The 21,133-nt window shown below is 35.8% G+C and overlaps 3 protein-coding genes across 3 annotated transcripts; 1 reads left to right on the forward strand and 2 right to left on the reverse strand.

Moving 5' to 3' along the window:
- The first annotated feature begins 3,368 nt into the window (after nt 1-3,368).
- Nucleotides 3,369-5,024, forward strand: LOC106300004 (B2 protein). Its single transcript, XM_013736040.1, has 2 exons — nt 3,369-4,489; nt 4,583-5,024. The coding sequence occupies exons 1-2, from the start codon at nt 3,527-3,529 to the stop codon at nt 4,622-4,624; spliced, it is 1,005 nt and encodes a 334-aa protein (XP_013591494.1). The 5' UTR covers nt 3,369-3,526; the 3' UTR covers nt 4,625-5,024.
- Nucleotides 5,025-5,916: 892 nt separating this feature from the next.
- On the reverse strand, nt 5,917-6,763 carry LOC106300005. Its single transcript, XM_013736041.1, has 2 exons — nt 6,472-6,763; nt 5,917-6,338 (listed from the first exon to the last, which is right to left on the reverse strand). The coding sequence occupies exons 1-2, from the start codon at nt 6,690-6,692 to the stop codon at nt 6,113-6,115; spliced, it is 447 nt and encodes a 148-aa protein (XP_013591495.1). The 5' UTR covers nt 6,693-6,763; the 3' UTR covers nt 5,917-6,112.
- Nucleotides 6,764-6,949: 186 nt separating this feature from the next.
- LOC106300003 (dynamin-related protein 1A) lies at nt 6,950-11,018 on the reverse strand. The gene is made up of 16 exons (XM_013736039.1): nt 10,692-11,018; nt 10,374-10,437; nt 10,175-10,282; nt 9,999-10,100; nt 9,866-9,916; nt 9,681-9,742; nt 9,455-9,545; nt 9,305-9,369; nt 8,900-9,094; nt 8,672-8,791; nt 8,522-8,592; nt 8,152-8,377; nt 7,987-8,037; nt 7,673-7,901; nt 7,434-7,573; nt 6,950-7,368 (listed from the first exon to the last, which is right to left on the reverse strand). Exons 1-16 carry the CDS (start codon nt 10,818-10,820, stop codon nt 7,240-7,242), a joined length of 1,833 nt encoding a protein of 610 aa, XP_013591493.1. The 5' UTR covers nt 10,821-11,018; the 3' UTR covers nt 6,950-7,239.
- Between the last annotated feature and the right edge of the window lie 10,115 nt (nt 11,019-21,133).

The following is a 21,133-nucleotide window of genomic DNA, read 5'->3' on the forward strand; positions in this document are numbered from 1 at the left end:
ATAATGAAAAGTTTATGAAACTATCCCAAAAAAGGGAGGATACGGAAGGATAAATAATCTTGTTTAACACGGTATCTCCTTGCACGGTGTAGTTTCTTTGGTTTCCTGGAACACAACCATCGCCTGGTAAGAAAAGAATCATGGAGGATAAGACAATGAAGATCGTCTCAAATCATGTTCAAGAAAAAATATTAACTATATATTTAACAATGAAATGAAATAATTTTAAAAGTTAATAGTTTTATAATCATATATATTTGAGGTTTTTCTTCGAATTATAAATTATATTTATAAGAATACATTAAAAAATTGAAATTTTAAACCAAATTTATATATTTAGTTTGAATTTTTTTTTAATATATTTTTATTTTTAGATTCGAGTCTTGTTCGACCGCTCCACTAACACGTGCTATTAGACGGTCCTGGTTCCAGGTGGTTCCAGGTGGAGGTGGTGGGTATAAGACAAGATTCACGTACAAATGAGAAAGAGCAATAGTCAATTCGTGAGGAGGTGCATTGAGGGTGTATTCTCAAACAGAGATATGGAACGTGTCAAAAATTAGTTTCAACATTCAAGTTAGGTTCTAAACCAGCTAGTAAACCCTAAACCACTATGTTGAGCAGAGTATAGCCAGTCCATGCAACAAGCCTTGATAATTTACGGTTTGATCATAGTACCGTGGCAATTTTTTTATAGAAAATCAAACAGATAGTTGAAGCCGGATACCTTGAGGTGAGACAAGAGCTTAGTGCAGGTAGGTAGGTAGGGTATCGAAATCCATCCCCGCCTGGCCGCCTTGAACCCCTCTCGAACTGCTGCTAGACCTCCGTTAGTTGTGGTTCTTGTGGAATCCATCTCTTCCTCCCAGAGTCGATGTGAATGAATATAAAATAATTACTCTTTGCCTTTTTTTTCTCTATTGAGTAGGTCTGATAAGTGAATCTAAGGAATGCTAAAACTTATGGGCTTTAAAATAGCCCAATAGAAGCTTCCGGGTACAATCTAATAGTACGTATTACTGCCGGTCACACTGGCCTTCGTCGGTATCATTAACATAACAGTAGCAGTATGCTATAAAAACAATATACTACAGAAACGGTATGTTTTTACAAAAATATTTAATAGGATGATTGGTATATCAATATAAATATGTTATCTAAAACTATTATAAAAATTAGTATATAATATATAATATATTTATTTTTAATAAATATATTTCTAATATATATATATATATACACATAAATATATTAACATATAAAATTAAAAAGATATATAATTAATTTATTTTATTTAATAATTTAAAAATTATGTTTATACCGGAAAATATTATTTTAAAATAATTTTTATAATTAAAATATCTATTTTTAAAATTAATTTTTCACATTTAAAATAAATTAAATTATATAAATTAAATTATACAAATTAAATGATATTTTAAATGTGAAATACTATTTTAAAAAATATTTTTATTGTAAATTAATTTTAGAAATAAAATTTTATTTTCTGGATATAAAAATAATTTTATGATATTATTAAATAAAATAAATAAATTATATATTTTTTTTAATTTTATAAATTATAAATGTAAATATTCTTATAAAAATTTTATTTGAGAGCATCGGATTGAGAGCATTCGGAAAATATTAGCATTTAATAAATGTTTTTTAAAATACTTTTTTAACGACAAGTTCTGCCAATCAAGGCCACTGTCTCTCGAAACTTGTTTTGCTTGAACAGAGCACTCTCTCTCTCTCTCTCATTCGTCAACGCGTTTTTGTGAGACTTTAGAAGAAAAAAAATTGGTCTGGTCCACGAAACCTTAGCCTATAAGACAAATCAACTCAATTTATAGAAAGTTTACAAACTAATATTTTATAATATAAGAAAAAATCTATATATTTTATTAGGACTTTCTTCCCTCTCTCTCTCATGGATAATCAATCATCAACCACGTCAAGTTTCAAAATACTGTAGTTCTTCTAGACCGCGTCTATCTAACTACTACCTGCCGCCTTTGCACTCACTCCTTCAAATTTATCTTTGAAAACCAAATATCATTTATTTTACTAAATTAAACAAAAATACGACTTATAAGTTATAACTCTGGTCATGTGGAAGCACTATCGCCAAGTGATCAAAGTTTAAAGAATTTTACACTCAAATCTGGGGTTCGAATTCCAGACGACACAATTTCTACAGAAAAAAGTCTGAATTTCAATTCCCAAAGAAAACGAATTATGCAGAAAATTAAGAAAAAATGCTTACAAAAGATTTTCAGTATGGTACAAAAAGTACCGTCGGAAATAGATTTCATAGGGCTTTAAAAATATCGTCTATGTAAAGTTTCTCATAATTTGTAATAACATAATTAACCAGACAAAAAAAAATTATAACTCTAGGCAATTTTGCTTCTTTTTTTTTTTGATTTATCCGTATTCAACTTAGACTAGTTTTGGCTTCAATTGGTGACTATGTAATAAATGAAATGAATGACAAAAAGCATGAACAAACTTTCATTTAATGAATTGAATTAGAAAAGAAAAATTGAACAAAGAGAAAAAATGTAACGAAAGAATTGAACGAATATTAAACATGAATGGTAGATAAAAAAAATTTATGAACTTATGTTTTCATATTTTAATAGATATAATAAGCATTAAAGTACACGCACAATGAAACCATGAAGTTTTAAACTTCTTATACAAGTTAACTTTCTAACCTAAATATGTCAAAACACCACACAAATGATCTATATTTAACAAGTGCCCTAGAAAAGTCAGTAAATCAATTTAATTATACGAAAACATGCATAAGAGAGATTGTTTTGGCTAGGAAAACTCAAACGAAAAATAAAACACAGTAAATAGATTGTTTTGGGTGCATGGTGGAGTTAAATTGATATTGGGTATCTTGCGCCAGTTTAAGAATTATCTTCATTTTTTATTTTGTTTTTTATGTTTTAAAAATTTCCACTTGTTCCTCGTCAAATTTAGAGGAAGAAATATTTCTTCATGAATTCCCAAATATATGAGGAAAATAAAAGAATATAATGGGATCTATGTATTAACAATTTGACAAAAATTTCAACTGAATTGGTAACATTTTTAAGGAATAACAAATTCATCATATTTTTTCCCAAAGAATGGGTTACCAATCGAAGCTTTGTTTCCTAGTAAACCAAATATTGTTTTAGCAAAAAAGAAAAACAAATATTAATTTTTAACATTTTATTTTTTTCTAATCAACTTTGTCAGATTCACACGCAACCTTGGGGGAAATTAAAATAAATAAATGAAAAAGGTGGTTTTCACTTTCCAGGAAATTTCGTAGTTGAAAGATGAATATAAATAAGATGATAAACTCCCTCGTTCCAATGAAAACCTTACAAATTTTCAACACACCAAATCTTTTGTTACTTATTTCTCACCAAAACTTGTCTACTTAACAAGCCTCCCAAATCTCACAATTTCATTCACGAGTCGGATCTGTAATATCGTAGAAAACACACACACAAAAGTCATCATGGATAATAACAATAATCAACAAACGTTTTGGCAGTTCAGCGATCAATTGAGAGTCCAGACGCCGCACAATTTTTCCTTAAACGACTCCATCTGGAGCACCTCCTACAAACGCACCGACGACCGTCGAAACTTCGACATTTCCGCCGACAAAAACCCCATCCAGTATCCGAATCATAACAACAACAATAACGCTTCTTCCGACAACAACAACAACAACGCTGCTAGCTGGAACACCTGGAAGTCGAGCTCCAACGGTTTCGGACCCATCGGCTCAAAACCGACATCCAACAACGTCAACTTCAACCACGCCGACAAATTCAGCAGCTGGAAATTCAACTCCGACGTCAACGGCGATTTCAACAAGGGCATCTATTCCTCCTCTCCCAAGAGCTATGGCTTAAATTTCAAGAACAAGGGGATCATCGATGAGGATCATCATCAGATCCCCCAGAAAGCAGGAGGAGGAGGGAAGAAGAACAGGAAGAATCACAATCATCAGAAGAATAATAACAACAACAAGGAAGATGATCACAAGAACAACAACGACAAGAGGTTTAAGACTCTTCCTCCCGCGGAGGCTCTTCCCAGGAACGAGACCATCGGTGGTTACATCTTCGTCTGCAACAACGACACCATGGAGGAGAATCTCAAGCGCCAGCTTTTCGGTTTGCCTCCCAGATACAGGGACTCCGTCAGAGCCATCACTCCCGGTCTTCCCCTCTTCCTCTACAACTACTCCACTCACCAGCTTCACGGTATTTACCAGGCCGCTAGCTTTGGTGGAACCAACATTGAGCTCACCGCCTTTGAAGACAAGAAATGCCCTGGCGAGTCTCGGTTCCCTGCTCAGGTGAGGGCCATCACGAGGAAAGTTTGTTTGCCACTCGAAGAAGATTCCTTCCGTCCCATTCTCCACCACTACGACGGCCCTAAGTTCCGCCTCGAACTCACCGTCCCTGAGGTTTGTTTTAAAACACTTCTTGATGACGAACAAGATTCTTTCTCTTTTTAAGTTTCTGGTTCTGTTGATTAATGTTGATGATTTTCTTTGCAGGTTCTTTCTCTATTGGACATTTTTGCTGAGCAAAACCCTTGAATTCGTTGGGTTGGGATTTAAAAATACAACAACAACATGAAGACAGACTAAAGTTCCCTTTCATCATATCCAGAAAGAGATATTTATACATATCATCTCTATATATGAGGAGTATTATTAGTAATTGCATCAAGAAAATGGTACTAGTCTCTATACAGTTTTCGGGTTTATTTTCTATAATGTTTACCAAGAGAGGATGTCTTAAATTAGATAGGAGATGGCCTATATATTTGCGTGGGTGAGATGAACAAAACAAATCATATCTTTCACTTTGTGTTTGTGTATAGTAAATAAAGTTTCATGTGTTCCACCCAAAACTGGCGTAAATGAGAAGTTGATCCACGTATGTATTTATTACAATATTTGCTCTTCTTCTATTCCCATAACCCCATCTATAATATTCATAGCTATTTGCATTTTGGCTAATACTACAGTTCGAAACAAATGAATAATGAATTAATTTGGTTGTTCTTAATACATTTTCTGTAATATCTTGTATCAATTGAATCCAACTTTGTGAAAGAGTTGTTTCTGTATGTAAAATTTTCCATGAAGCGACCATTTAGGGAAAAACAATTTAAAAATAAATAAGAAGTTAACAAAACAGGAACACGGAAAGAGAGAAAGATCAGTTGAAACATCAAATTGACAAGTTATCAGTCTAGACTCTAGAGAAAGGAAAACGCGTTAAGAAAAATGGTAATATTTTTTTTTAAGTGGAACATGACAGTTGTTCAAAAAAAAAAAAGTGGAACATGACATCGAGAGAAGATACAATTGTTGTATTTTTTTCGTTGGTCGGCAATAACTTTTTGTTCTTTTGTGCGAGATTCTGACCATGTAACCAATCAGGGAGAAATTGTCAGGAGCATCATTAAAAAAGAAAGGAAAGAGAAGGCAACGTGGAGAGATTAGATAATGTTTGTTGTCGGAAAAGAAGACTTTCGAACCATGTGTATGGTGCTTCGTGTTTTGTCTCAGTGTTGGTTCACACTTGCCTTGAACGCATGGAATGTATTCGTCTCTTATAAACCGTGCATGCACTGATGCACGTGTGTGTGTTTTGTACGCCATGGGCTAAGTTTGGGCTTGGGTCTTTTAGCTTTACATATAACGCAATCCACAAATCACCAACATTGACGGAAAGTCTTTGAATGGAAACTTTCTTGATTACAAATGAGAAAAGTGAAAGATCTTTCTTGGTTTGCACTTAAGACTTTTGACTATTTCACTTGCTGCGACTTTAGGTGAAATTTTGTTTTGGGGATGCAAAAGAAAAACACAATCCAAGATAGAAGCAAAGCAAGAGATCATTGCTCTGCAAGACAGTCTCAAACAACTATTTAAACATCATTTGTGCAAAATTCTATTTAAACATTTACTTTGTAATGTTACATAAGACTTTCTCTAAATTGAAAATCTGAATATGTTTCAATAGTCCAATTAAAAACTGGTATATGTTTGCAATTTTTTACCTGAGCCATAAAGCTAGGAATCGGTGGAGGATTTAGAGTCACCGCGACCAAAGGCAACCTCATCCATGCTCTGCCCTATGCGGCGGTATCTACCTCCGGCCTCAACGAAACCGGGACAAGGCCGGTAAGCCTTAATGGGCCACCAACCGAAGCCAGGGACAGTGGCAATGCCTCCTTGAATCCGTCCGTCGCCGTTGCAACCATTCTCCTTCACCTCCTTCCCGCATCCGCTGCAACCACTGTATTCATATTCCCGAGGTTAGTTTTAGTGTCTATAGCTAGAGACCAAAAGATGCTTACAATCTAGCAATTGATATATCATTTTTGGCTAAACACCAGACCGCAGTTACATTATTTAGACAATTCACGTACCTGAATGTAAGGCCATCTTTGTCGTCGCCTTCATCAGTCTCTACGACGGGAATCTGGGAAGAAGAAGATAGTGGACGACGATGAGGATGATGCTTTGAATAGAATATGAGACTGTTCGAGCTTAACGATGGTTGATAGAGCCATGGGTTTGGTTTGTGACTACCATTGTTGTTAAGGATGAAACAAAAACGTGTTGACATCGAAGAAATGGAACTCGCCATCTCTCTCTCTCTCTCTCTGAGCTGAAGAATGGAGAGAGAGAGAGAGTCTGAAATGATGATATAATGAATGGCCACAAACTATCGAAAAGGCAGCAAAACGCATTGCTATCGAAAACCAAATCATTTTCTCGGTTCTTTGGGTCTGGTCCGGTTTATTCTCTCCTTGACGGTCAACGCTCTTTGAACCACAACAGAACAACACAAGGGAAGAAGAAGAGTCTGAAGAAGCAGTTTATAATACACCATAGAAGGAAAAAAGAAGAAGATATTTCTGGCAAATAATAAAAGGATTTTAATCACACAAAGAGATTGAAATTCCCCTCTACATAACAAATCAAATATATTCCATACATCAAGAGCTCAAGCATATTGAATGATGGCCAAAAACGAACACAAACAAAAGAGGCAGCAAAACAAACGTTGTGATGTAGTAGTAAAACGACATGGTATGATATCGTCTTCCAGGGAAGATCGTCTTATACAACCTAAATGTCTCTTCCGGGTCTGGACCCAGCAAAACAGTCGCCATGTGATGATGATGCTCGTTTCACTTGGACCAAGCCACTGCGTCGATCTCCGATTGAGCAGCTCGGTACAACTCCAGCCTCTTAGATATGGCGCTTCGTCTCTCCATAATCGCCGGATCCTCGTTCAAAAGTGACGATAGCCTCTTCATCTGTTGGAAATGCAGTCATTAGTTTAGCCATATGTTAGTTTCACTTAAGACAGGAGAGAACTTACGTCCATGGTACCGAGCTCAGCAAAGAAATGGTCGAGGAGGCTGCGCTTGGCTTCTCGGACTTGGCAGTAGACAATGGACTTGGGGATTGAATTCCGCAGTCCAGCGCAGACCATGTTCACGTAAGACAGAACATTGGATCCTATTCCCCGATGTTAAAAGGTTGTGTGTGTGAGATACAAGAAATAAAAGATACCGCAGCAGAATCATAACATATATAAAGGATATGCTTTTGACTTACCGATTCGTCTGAGATAGGAATCGTTGTAACGGTCGAAAATGGAGTGCGTGGGGTTACCACCCTTCTCAACATCTTGGGGAAGCTTCCTGAAGAAATCAACAGTGAGGTAACTGCACTCCATGTCCACCAGCTGCAGTGTTGCTTTCTTACTTCCATCCCGCATTTTGTCCAACGACTCTATGGCCGCGTTTGTCACCTCCACTCTCAATGCTGGGTATTGCTTTAATTCCTGCACATGTTCAACCCGTCTATATCATTGGACCCGAGTGAATATGTCGTTGTATATATATTACTAAAAGAGGAAGAGAACGTACCACCGTCTCGTTCACAGACTTGTGAACCAGATCCTTCAATATCGCATGAACCTGGTAATATTAAAACCACGCAAAGAAAATAATAAGAGAGAGACGCTTATTGCCTGTTTTCTTTGTAAGGTTACTGATTCAATTTATATTAAAGACGCAAGTCAGAGCAGGTACAGTGTCAACAGATGCTTCAGCAGGGCCTCGGATGGATACTATAGAAGACTCAATGAGACGACGGTAACCTTGCTCAGGAGCAATCAAGTGAGGCTGGTAACCGTCAGCCTCAGTAACCAGCTTGCGGATGTTGTCCATTGCTAGCTGCTTGTCAAATTGAAGTCTCTTCAGAGCCGCCGGAAGCTGGTTATCAAACACGTTATACACCTTTTCTCCACCAGCACGCCTGTGTCATCATCAACCACAGGCACATAATTGTAACACTACATTTTTTACTGATAAATTGGTTAAGAGTCATATCAACTCAGACACTATAACAACTCATGTTTAATTTTATAAACATTAGCAGTAAAAAATGGCAAAAACATACACTCCATCAAGATGCTCCTTGAAAATTTGATCGAAAAGCCGACATATCTCCATTATTGAGTACAACTTCCCCTGCACCAAAACAGTAATTAAATAATAAACATTGATATCTAGTAATACAAAATGAAGGACAAAAAATACACAATCTTACCCCAGCATCAGCTGCAATAGGCTTTCCAAGGCGACTAAGTTCAGATTCCAGCTCTAACACTGTTTTGTTAATAAGTGACTGGATTCCTGGAATTCTTGACTTGATCACATGTTCTAGATGCTGTTCAAACAACAACAACAACAAAAAGTGTTGAAGTTAGACTCTGTTTCAACCGCAAAAGATGGTGGTTCTATATAGAAGCTACATCATTCTCGTGATAGCCCTTACCTTGGAGAGCATCTTTGCTAAATGCTCGGAACCCATTTTATGTGCAAGGTGCCTATACTCTGTAGTATTGGAGAAGTACTCCCTCTCTCTTCTCCGAGCCGCAATCATGTCCACATTCTTGTTAATATCTGCTTGGGAGCGGTTGACAACACCAACCCATGGATATTTCAGCTTAAAAGATTTCCCTTCAAGAATCTGAGCAAAAAAAAACATCATTTGGTAAGTAGCAGTGAACACAATAACCGTTGATGAGAAAACATATAGTACTATGTTACTACAGAAATTAGGAAGATGTGGCTCGAACATCATATCACAAGTCTATTTCCAAAAAAAAAAAACGTTACGCATTTCATGCTAAGTAATTACAGCTTATAGAATAGCATTTATCAGGGTAACGCAACTTACTTCCACTGCATCGGTCCCCTTGTCCATAAGATCGATCTTTGTCAAGACACCAAATGTTCTCTCCGCTGTAAAGATTACAAAGAGTATAACATGACCACATAACGCGTCGGGTATCTTTGCTGGAAAATGAATGGTTTGCAAAATAGTTACCAGATGGATCAACTTCACGGGAAATTTTAATTGCGTCAGAGGTAGCAAGATCTTGGTTTGCAGGTGAAATTGCCAAAATGATGCAGTTGGGCTGCAAGGCAATTTGATTAAAAACATAAAACAGAAAAAAAAAAAAAAAAGCTATGCATTACTCAACCAACATTAAAGTGGCAATAAGCTGTCGATTAAATCTAAAAGGGTCTGCGACTAAAGGATTTGTTATTACCTTTTCAATGTAGGACCGGACCATGTTTTCAATGTCCTTCACTATACTTTCAGATTGTCCCTCTGTATCAACCAAAAGAAACTTGTTGTGTCATGCTAAATTACATATGGTAAAGAATAAAGTCTAATGCCTCATGCTCCATAGCTAGAGAAATAGACCTAAACTCCAGAGTAAATGCGACTTACCAACAGCAACTTTTGTGAGCCCTGGAAGATCAATCAGTGTCAAGTTGACAACTGCACACATGATAAGAAGTTTAGAAAATGACATTCCAAGAAAAAGGAAAAAGCGAATAAAATTAGAAAGTGGCATCCTAACCATTGGGAGAGTAAATGCTAAGGTGAATGGGAACGCTAGAAATGGCCTTGCTGCGTCCGGTCTCCCTGTCAGTCTCATCTTGAATCTCCTTCCTCACAGCAGCTATAGAGGTCATTAAGGTAAGCAAGAATAGGAGAAGGTGAAGCTCAAAGGACAAATGAGACAATTGCACCAACCAAAATCAGTGAACCTTTTCCTGGGGAGGTGAAGAAACTCAGCATACTCCCGCGCTCCGTCATCAATTTTTTGCAACTGTAAGACAAGTGGCCTTCGGGTAACGATACCTAACACAAAGTATCCCACAAATGCATTATTATTTTTTGGTTTCACACAAGCGATTTCAAATATAAAACTAGGCAGAGAAAGTGTGGTTACCAGACCCACGGGGTAAAAAGTCCTTTCCTACGATGCTCTCCAGGACTGAAGACTTCCCTGAGCTCTATAAAGGCAACAAAGGAAATCGAATGCGTGATTGTAAATATACACTTGATAAAACCAATTCATATGACAACAATATCCAAGTCAAACCCAAGTCCACACTCCACAATACCAAACGGCTTGCAAAGCTAACACATGGTACAGGCTCTACGATCAAATATATATATATATATATATATATATAGGTGAAAACCAAGTTTAGGCCAAATCCATATCACGAATGTTGCAAATCCTTAGGGGAATCGAGATTTAAACCTGACCACCGACGACGGCAATGGCAGGCAAGGAATCCCAGAGAGTAGGTAGGGCGCTAGAGTCTCCATGGTCTCCCAGAGCCGTGCAAGCTCTCTGTATCTTGTTTACTAGAGATATCAGATTCTCCATCCTCCTCTTTTCTCCTTAAGGCTGCGTTGATGATACGGTAGCTGCTACAGTAGATCTGATATCTCCGCCGGATGATTTTACACCGGTGGGAATAGATCTGCGACGGTGAGCAACTGGGCGAGAGAGAGGGATTTTGAATTTGCGTCGACGACGAAAAAAGAATTTTGTTTGGTTTGGGTCTTTTGATTAAAAATTAAGTAAAGGGACGAACGCGATTTATATAAGCCAAGGAAGGGGTTTTTCTTTTACCAACGGGCTTGGTTTTGGTCTTTGCACAAAAGTAACAAGTGAAACGGCTTGGCGTTTTCTTCAGTTCTTCAAAGACGACAGACACCTAGAGGACTTTACGAGTGTAATGGCATGGCGTTTACTTCGATTCTTTAGAGACGACGTGGTGTTCCTCTTACGTAAACGTAATATAATACATTCGTCCATAAGTATTTTTTTGGTAATTTTGTCCCTAAGTTGTTTGTGTGGAGAGAGCTAATTAGTTATTAAACATACATAGGCCTGCACAAAACATTCTCGTAAAATTTTTACTTGATTTGATTAGTTATCATTTTAGATTCAAAGTGAAAAATCCGGATATTTGTAATTTTATGAAAAAAATAAATACTTTGATAAAAAAATACTAATATGCATTATTCGTAAAAAAATGATATAAATCACATATACTAATACATTTAGAACCGGATATTTGATTTGATCCCTTATATACATATATTTATATATAAATTATATCATTATTATATTTTATTAGAATTTTGAAATAAATAAATTTAAAAAAATATATATTATTTTAGATTTTTAAAAATTATTATATTTATAGATTGAAATTGGATATCTGATTTAAAATATAAAATTTTCTGCATATCGAGACATTAAGTATCCTAGTAACTATGAATCAGATTAGATAATGAATTATTTAAACGAAATGGATCGGAACAAGAATATTTTTAAAAATCCAGATATTCGAAACATATACTTGATTGTGTAAACTACACGATTGTTTCATGGGATCAACTTAATCAGGTCAATTAATTTTTTTAAAAAAAAGAAACAAAATTTACAGGTCTAAATAACGAGTGAATAGATAGAGAAAATAAAAGATTATCAAATCTCTTCATTAGAAAAGTGCTTTCATGTGGACCACGAACATCCCATTCCTCCTCCCTACCCAACGGTCCGAAGATTGGAGATTTCAAAAAACATAATAAGAGACGTTAAGGATCATGATTTGTTTATTCACAAAAACAAATGGTAACTAGAAACAACAACATGCTGAAATTTTGAATTTTGAATGAGTCTGTTTTTGTCTTTTGTAATGACAGAAACTGTAACAAATATTCAAATTTATTTTTCATGTTATAGAAAAAAAGATTCCCTATATAAAAAGAAACAAATTACCGCATGTCATAATCAAAGTCCACGTTTGTGATTAGTGCCTATGTTAACCAATATTTTTTCTGCTCTACGAAGATTACAGTTTTAAAGTTTTCACATATTTAAAACTAAAATCTATACTATTAAAATATAATGGTTTTTTTAGGTGCCCTTCTATTTTAAAAATATCTACAAAGTCATGCCATTACTTTAAATTTTAATATTAATATTGTTTATCTTAACTAAACAACGTAATATTCTTTAATACTATACAATTTTCTTTTAAACACATGACGTATGCTTTTCATTTTTTTTTGTTTTTTTTTGTCACAGTGACGTATGCTTTTCATAAATCTATTTATTTTAACTAAACATACACACAGCTATCACAAATCTATGTATTTGTAAATGAACCAGTTACATTATCGTTCAAAGTATAACATTTCAAAGAATTAACATCTACAGCTACACAATATATTAAAATAGTATATGATATATGTGTTCAATAAATAGCATCTGGTAACATATGCTTTTCTCAATGTTGAAAAGAAATGCTTTAGTTTTCTTCTCAGTGAAATGTATGTGTGCATAGCTTCCAGATTATATTTCTATATATGTCAAGCGAATACTCAAAAGTAATATACATTTAAAAATCTGTGAATATATGCTTTTCTTTCAGTCTGTAAAATTTACACGTTTCTAGACTAACATATCAATACAACTAAATACAATATCTAAACCATAAACCCTACGTAGATCCTAAACCCTATAAAATTTATCATAAATTTGTATACTATACTAAAAAAAATTACAATCGATACGTATGGTTTATATACATTAATAATTAACTATATTATTTATTTGTTACTTATTTGGCAATCGTTTTCATCTATTCTATTAAAATAGAGTCCTATATTATTTACAAGTTTTGGACTATCAAAATAGTTATAACAGTCCAACTAAAATTGACTTTTTAATAATATAATTTCAAAAATATAAGTATTATAGCCAATAAAAAAATTAAGTTTTAAACTAATAATTGATTGTTTATATTGTTTTTGAACCATCCTAGATTTCCTCAATGAAAATAAGATAATAATATTTCTTTTGGTAATAGTTTGCACACAGCCACTACATGCATTAACCAAATCCCTTCCTTTCTTTACAAAAAAAAATAATTTCTTCAACTTCATACTTCTGTAGAGCTTATACATACAAAAAATATGGTGAACCAAGTAATAATACATATTAATCATAATTGTTTTTGTTATATTTGTAAGATATATGCACCTAGGATTGAAAACTATTATTTGTGGTTATAATCAATTATATAATTTAATAAATTTATACTTTTATTTAGAAGTTAATGATAATGATATTCTTTAAATTAATAATATATATTAATAAATAATTATAAGATAATTATCTCCGCATGTGCGGGCAAAACACTTAGTAATAACTATATATGTAACATCATAACCGAGAATGAGAGCCACCCTACATAAATCTGAAAAACATTTACCTCTAAAAAATTCAGAAACCAAAATATGTATGTGTTTTTAAATTTTCTGAATTATTATAGAAAAATCAAGATTATAATTCAAAATGAATTACCTAATCATTTGTGTGAGAAATATACAAACTCATGCATTATAAGAATATAAATTTTGGTTTTGTGATTTTTTGTTCTAATGTATATGTTATATCCTCGTTTAATACATCCTATTAAATATGGTATAGCTCTTAATAACATATTATTTCCATATTATCATATGCTATGGTTACAAAATATATTATGTTCATCATACAAAAATAGCTCAATTTGCTTAATTTTTGCTCAACTTTTGCTTAATTAATATTATTTACTTTTTCTTGATCACATACTATGATCTTATCAATATATCATCATTATAGTTATGAATATATGTATATATATATATGTTACTTTTTATTTTTGATTTCTTTATAATTTGTTTCACCAATTTTATATTTACATTAATGAACAAATGAATCTTGGATATATGTATTAGAACTTATATGTCATATATATAACCAAAGACTGGACATCACACATATCATACATAAGCAGCGAGAGTAGGAAACATAACATAAAGTATAAATCATAATCAATATAGTAGGAAATACACATCACACACACAAGCAACACTCACAGACTTATTATACTTCCTGGAGCTGTTGCTAGCTTCATATCCGTTGTCACCATTACTTTTACTTTGAGCTTCTGCTAGCCTCATCTCCTCCCTGCTCGTTTCTAGTATTTTGTGGAATTTGGACAGCGTAGCCATGTTTGAAAGTGTACCTCTCGTTAGGGTTGTTGGTGTGTTATGATTACGTATGCAAGTCTTGCACTTTCTTTAACGAAGGGATGGAGCCAGTCTTGATCTCGAAATATGATGCGTCGCGGCCCTCATACTTGAAGTCACAGACATCACTTGGGTTTAGTCCAGCTTCTATTGACCACATCCGCTATGGCCCTCATACTGTTTTCCCCACCACGAGCACGTAGTTGGTAATCACAACTTTCGTTTTCATGTTATGCTCTTGCTCGCCATTGAAAGTGAATATGTGTAAATGTGTAGTGAGTGTGCGTGTACGTGTCTATATAAGCGGCGAAGTGAAAGAAAAGGTGACCAAAATATTAAATTAAAGAGATATCGATTTGGAAGATGGGTCGCTACTAATACCAACCATTGCCTATTCTAAAATGGCGAAAAGTTTGTATGAATCTTTACAAATTCAAATTCACATAAATAATAAAAAAAAATTATCTATAGATATGAAATATATATTTTATATATAATGTAATTTTCTTTTATTTTCTTTTATATTTTCTCTAAAACTACATAAACCAGAAATATCAATAAACTGGAAAATATATAGATTTATATATAAAAACCATAATTTCACAACAATAAATTAATTTTTATTATGAATATATTTTTGATCAAGTGGTTAGAAAGGCAATAAACATATTTTAAATACATAAACCTCTCATCTAATATATTATTTTCAAAACAATAGTTATAGCTTATGATTTATTTAAAACCAAATAAATAATTCAAAATGTGAGACTGAATTAAAAAGGAAATAATATTTTACGATACAAATATTTTTTATATTTTCAAATTTTGTATAATTTCTAAAAATATATTTATAGATTTAAGAAAAATTAGACTAAACGTAATTAAGAGTTAATCTTATTTTAGCATAGTTAGAACAAAAAGCAATGGTGACTCGGTTCAAAAGAATTAACATAATCATGTATACCCCAATATTGAATAATAAACCATTCCAAATCATTATATTTAATATTCTTCCAAACAATAATTTGTTTTATTTTCATAGAGTTACAAAATATTGTAGAATTTATATATAAATGAACGTAAAAGTATAATCGACTACTACGACTTAGTTATTTTGTAGATATTTTATAATCAACTATTACGATTTAGTTACATTGTGATTGATGACCACTTTAAATTTTTCATTTTCTTTCAAAATATTTATTATTATTTGCGAAATGATTTTTTGCATTCGAGCTCGGTTAAAATCTATGATATCTTTAATTAATAATTATATATAATTTATTAAATAATTCGAATTTCTTATTAACAACATAATTTTTAATATTAGCTAAACCACAGTGATTTTTCCCATTAGAGCTTCCACATTAAAAGTTAGGGCGGTTAATTCTATGATATCCTTAATGAATAATTATATACAATTTATTATATAATTAGAATTTTCTTATTAGCAACATAATCTTTAATATTATTTAAACCACGTTGAAAAAATCTTTGGACTCTCCCGTTCAAAATATTGCTAGGTTCCAATAGATTTATTTTAATACAAATTTTTATTTGTCAAACTAACATTCTAAACAATTTTTTTTCTAATTCTAAAAAGATTAGATCATTTGTCCGCGCTACGCGCGGATTGTATTTTCTAAATTTTTTCCAATTGTTTCTTTAGTTATAAGTTAATTTTCACAAACTATTTTTAAGAATTAGCCGTTTCCAATTATAAATTAGTTGGCTAAAAAAACCGAAATCATCTGTTGTTTTAGTTTATTTTTAAATTAATATATGTTATCTCGAAATCTATTCTTGAGGTTTTGAATCTCTGTCAACTCCGTCAAAAAGGTCAGCTATGACTCTAGATCCCCTACCATTGCTGGGTTTTAACTTTTATTAGGTTAGACATTTTGATTTTAATTATCTAATTTATTGTAATACATATAATTTTTTATATATTTTGACGTCTCAGCTTGAAGGTAGCAATAGTAGGAAATAGGTGAGATATGATCCTCAATGGTTTTGTCCATAAATTGATACATTTATGATTTTGTCTTTCTTCCTTCAGTGTAATTGTTGTACATAGATTATTTGTTAATTTTGATTCAATTACCTGTGTCTACGATCTTGTGATCTGAATCAATCTTTTATTGTAATTTACAGAAAGATTAATCTGCAGAACTAATCGTAAACGCTGAAAAATTCTGGTAAAGCCACTATTAAAATTTTGCAACTTGACATAAATGAAGACAATACCAAACTGTTTAAGAATCCTACAACCCCGAGATTCCCATCACATGGTAGAAGGTAATACAGAGTTGAATATTAAAATGATGGATCACATTCCATATATAGCTTTCCCCTAAACTTTCCCCGCCTCTGACGCTCTCTCACCGGCCATCTGAGACACCACGCCGGCCTCCAAAATCACAAGGGAGACTAAGCTACACTCCTTGTGATCTCTCTGTTTTTTCTCGGTTTTTTTCTCACAGCGAGTCTTGTCGTTTCACCCTCTGGCTTCCTTGCCAAGTAACCAAATATTCTCTCAATATTCGCTTTCCATTTTCAGTCGAGATCCCCTCACCGTCCTCCACAAAACCCTAAAGCCACCCCCTACTATAAACTTCCGCTCTTCACCCCTCGGATTCTCACCGCAGCCCAATAGTCCCTTAGATCTCAACTCGCTCTCTCTCTAGCGTTTGCTAAGTTACAACAGTTTTACCCATCACCATGAGTCAATCATCACTTTTGATCCGCAACAGAGTCTCCTCCAATGGAGATCGTAAGACCCCTCAATTGGAAGATGATATCATACGCATACTGGAGTGTGATCTCAATGACGTCAAGGAGCGTTTCCGCCTCACGCTCATTGGACGTGTTTTCCACATCCGTGGAAGAAGCATCGATGCCCTGATCAACCTTCTCCCTCGCCCCCGAATCTGGAAGGTAGAGGGAAGAGTCCGTGGACTGAACCTCAGGAATGGCTGCTTCCAATTCGATTTTGACAAAGAAGAGGACTTGCAGATGGTCCTAAATAAGCGCCCCTGTCATTTCAACCAGTGGAGTTTCGCGCTGGAACGTTGGGAACCTTTCACTAGCGAGACTTTTTTGAACACGATCCCGTTTTGGATAAAAGTGACAAGAGTCCCAGTTCATTTCTGGAATGACAAAACTTTCACAGAGATTGCTAATGCACTTGGACAAAAGCTCTTAGTCAATGAAAAAAAAGGCGCGAATCCAAGTCTCCATCGACGCGGACAAACCCCTACAATTTGAACGAAGAATAGGATTCCCAAGTGGAGACATCGGGAAAGTAACGCTAACGTATGATGGTCTCCAACGTTACTGCTTCACCTGCAACCTCATCTCTCATGATGAAAATACCTGCCCCCTGTTGGCACCAGAGGAAAGGGAGCTCAAGAGGAAGCTGCGACTGGAAAATCTGGAGAACAATGAGCGGTCAAGATTCCCTATTCAAGGCTCTCAAGGTTTTACCTCTCGGAATCCGCTAAAGCGAGCCCACTCCCCTACTAATGGGAGACATCCTAGTCCCTCGGCAACCTCGAGATATAGCGAGCTCAACCGTGAGGAGAAAAGAAGGAGAAGTGTGTCCTCGTCCTATCCACCTCGTGAAGCTCGAGTCACCGATCCTCATGCTTGAGATCACAAAAGCTCGAGTAGACAGGAGAACCACTACACTCAGCATGGAAGGGAAGTATGGAGCCGTCTGGAAAACCCATCTAAGAGGAAGGAACTGCAAGGATCACAAAGAGGACGCAACCCAAATCACTCTGAACGGAACACCTCTCGCAAGGAGACGTCCCGCCCAAGCCACAAACCTTCCGTTGATGGCGACCACGACGCTTTTCTGGAGAACACAGAAACAGAACAAGCAATTACCTAGCACCTCGCCAGAAAGAGGACGAACGTATGGAAAGATCTAGAGCTACTTTTGACTCTCAAAAGACTATCACGGACAACCGTGTAGCCCTGGAATCAGGAGAAATATTTGAAACCCATCGATAGGAAGTTGATGTTGCAATGGCAGAGGAGGAAAGGACCCGACGCCTCAAAGGCAAATCCATTGCCACCGGACCACCTTCGCCAAAGCACAAGACTCCCCGGCCCCTGGTCCGTGCGAACCAAGGAATCATCCTGACTTCGCCCGTAAAGCCAGCCCACGCACCTCAAGTCAAAAGGTATGATCAACCTTTTTATTGGAACAAGATGATGCTATTCTTGATTTAAAAGAAGGTCTAGATCAGGTCCTAGATGCTCCTCTAACTGAGCTTGAATCTGCTGAGGTTGATAACCTAGTTCTGGAAACGGAACGTCTTTAAATGGCTGAGAAAATGATGGCTGAAAATAATGTAGATGAGAATATGATTGACTTGGATAATGACGATCTTCTTGGAGATTCTCCTGACCTTGCTGATGCAGAAAAAATTGAGGCCATTTTTCAGCTCTCTCCAGCAAATGTTTTGACAAAGAAAGCAGCATCTACGAGCAAGCAATTGGAACTTGCAAAGATAGCCGCTTATATTCAAGATGTCGCGCATGCGTCAGGGTTGGATGCCTACGTCCCAAAAGGCCTACTGAAGAAGAAGGCCCCCCGGTCTCTTGATATAAAAGGAGCGAGTGCATCCAAGAAACTACAGGCTCTCGGTGGCCGCGCTTCCCCAAAGAAGAATACTACACTGGGTAAACGCCCATCATCTACTTCGTCTAAGGTCCCTCGTATTGAGGTGTTTCCTTCTGCTTCACGCAAAAAATATGTGTCCCTGTCAGGTTTGGTGGTGTCCCAGAAACCACCCAGTAAGAAGATATGAGTGCAATAGCATGGAAATGTCAGGGCGCCGGAGCCTATCTGACAAAGCAACATCTCCGGGAATTGCATCGCTGTTTTCTTCCTTCTTTTCTTTTTCTTTCAAAAACAAAAAACAATTATTATTTTCTTCAAGATTTTCAGTTTGAATTTGGTTATAATAAATTGTTCACCGTGGAACCCGAGGGAAGAAGCGGTGGACTAGCACTTTTTTATTTAGACTCTTTTGATGTTACTGTCCTTTTCTCCAATAATCGTATGATTGATATTGAAGCCACCATTGAAGGACACAAAGTCTATATCACTTTTGTATATGGGAACGCCTAACCCGTATGAGCTTAACGAGGTCTGGCCCTTGGCTGATGCTAGGAGATTTTAATGAGATAACCAACAACTTAGAGAAAAAAGGGGGTAGAAAACGCCCAGACTCATCTTTCCTCCCTTTTAAATGTATGCTCGACAACTGTGGGATGATCGAGTTTCCATACAAAGGAAATCCCCTTTCTTGGGTGGGCAATAGAGCTTCGGGGAAAGTCCAATGCAGGCTGGACCATGCAGTTGGAAACGGAGATTGGCACCACTGCTTTTCCCACACGAATGTGGAGTATATGCGACTTTGGGGTAGTGATCACAGACCTATATTCACCCGCTTCCTATCTCGCAAAAAGCTTGGCAAGAGAAATTTTAAATTTGACAAGAGATGGATCGGTAAAAATGGATTCCGCGACACTGTGCTGTATGGCTGAAACGATCCATGTCTTTTCAACAAAGAAGATTTATACGAAAGGATCGCCCAATGTCGCAAGTTTATCTCTCGATGGAAACGTGACAACCACTCAAATGCCAAAAAAAATATAGAGGACATAAAGGATCTGCTTGAGCAAGCCCAAACCGAGGACGATTTCTCCCAAGAAGCAATCCTAAGCCTCAAGTGGAGTCTTTGCACGGCTTTTAGAGACAAGGAGCTGTATTGGAAGCAAAAAAGCTGGGCAATTTGGCTAAGAGAAGGTGACCAGAATACAAAGTTCTTCCATGCAACCACCAAGCAGCGGAGAGCCAGAAACAGAGTAACAAAGCTACGCAAGGCAAGCGGTTTATGGGCAGAGACAGAAGAGGAAATTGAAGCAGAGGCAACGAGGTACTTCCAGACCCTCTTTACATCGTCCTCTCCCTCGGACTTCACATAATACCTCAAATACATCACCGAGAAAGTCACCCCGGCTATGAACGAAGCGTTAACAAAACCTCCATCAAATGATGAGATTCGTCAGGCAGCTTTCGATATAAACCCAGAGAAAGCTCCTGGTCCCGACGGCAAGACAGGTTTTTTCTTTCAAAGGTATTGGGGAATCACAGCCGAAGTGATGCAGCAAACGGTTAAGGACTTCTTCCAATTCAATGTCCTTGACCCTCGACTAAACCAGACGAACATCTGCCTTATCCCAAAAACGGAGCACCCCGTTGAAATGACCAACTTCCGGCCTATAAGTCTTTGCAATGTAAGCCATAAGATCATCTCAAAAATTTTGAGTAAACGGCTTAAGCGCTGCCTGCCCAGATTAATATCGGAGACTCAATCAGCTTTTGTGGCTAGACGATTAATCACGGACAACATTCTTGTACCACATGAGGTCTTTCACGCTTTGAGAACCAATCCAAGTTGTAAAGCTAAGTTTGTTGCCATAAAACCGATATGAGCATGGCCTTCAATAGAGTCCAATGGTCATTCCTAGAAGCACTTCAACTGAAACTAGGTTTCTCACCCAAATGGGTAGCATGGATAAAGGTCT

Source organism: Brassica oleracea, chromosome C6 (genome assembly GCF_000695525.1).
Source record: "Brassica oleracea var. oleracea cultivar TO1000 chromosome C6, BOL, whole genome shotgun sequence".
Classification (NCBI taxonomy): domain Eukaryota; kingdom Viridiplantae; phylum Streptophyta; class Magnoliopsida; order Brassicales; family Brassicaceae; genus Brassica; species Brassica oleracea.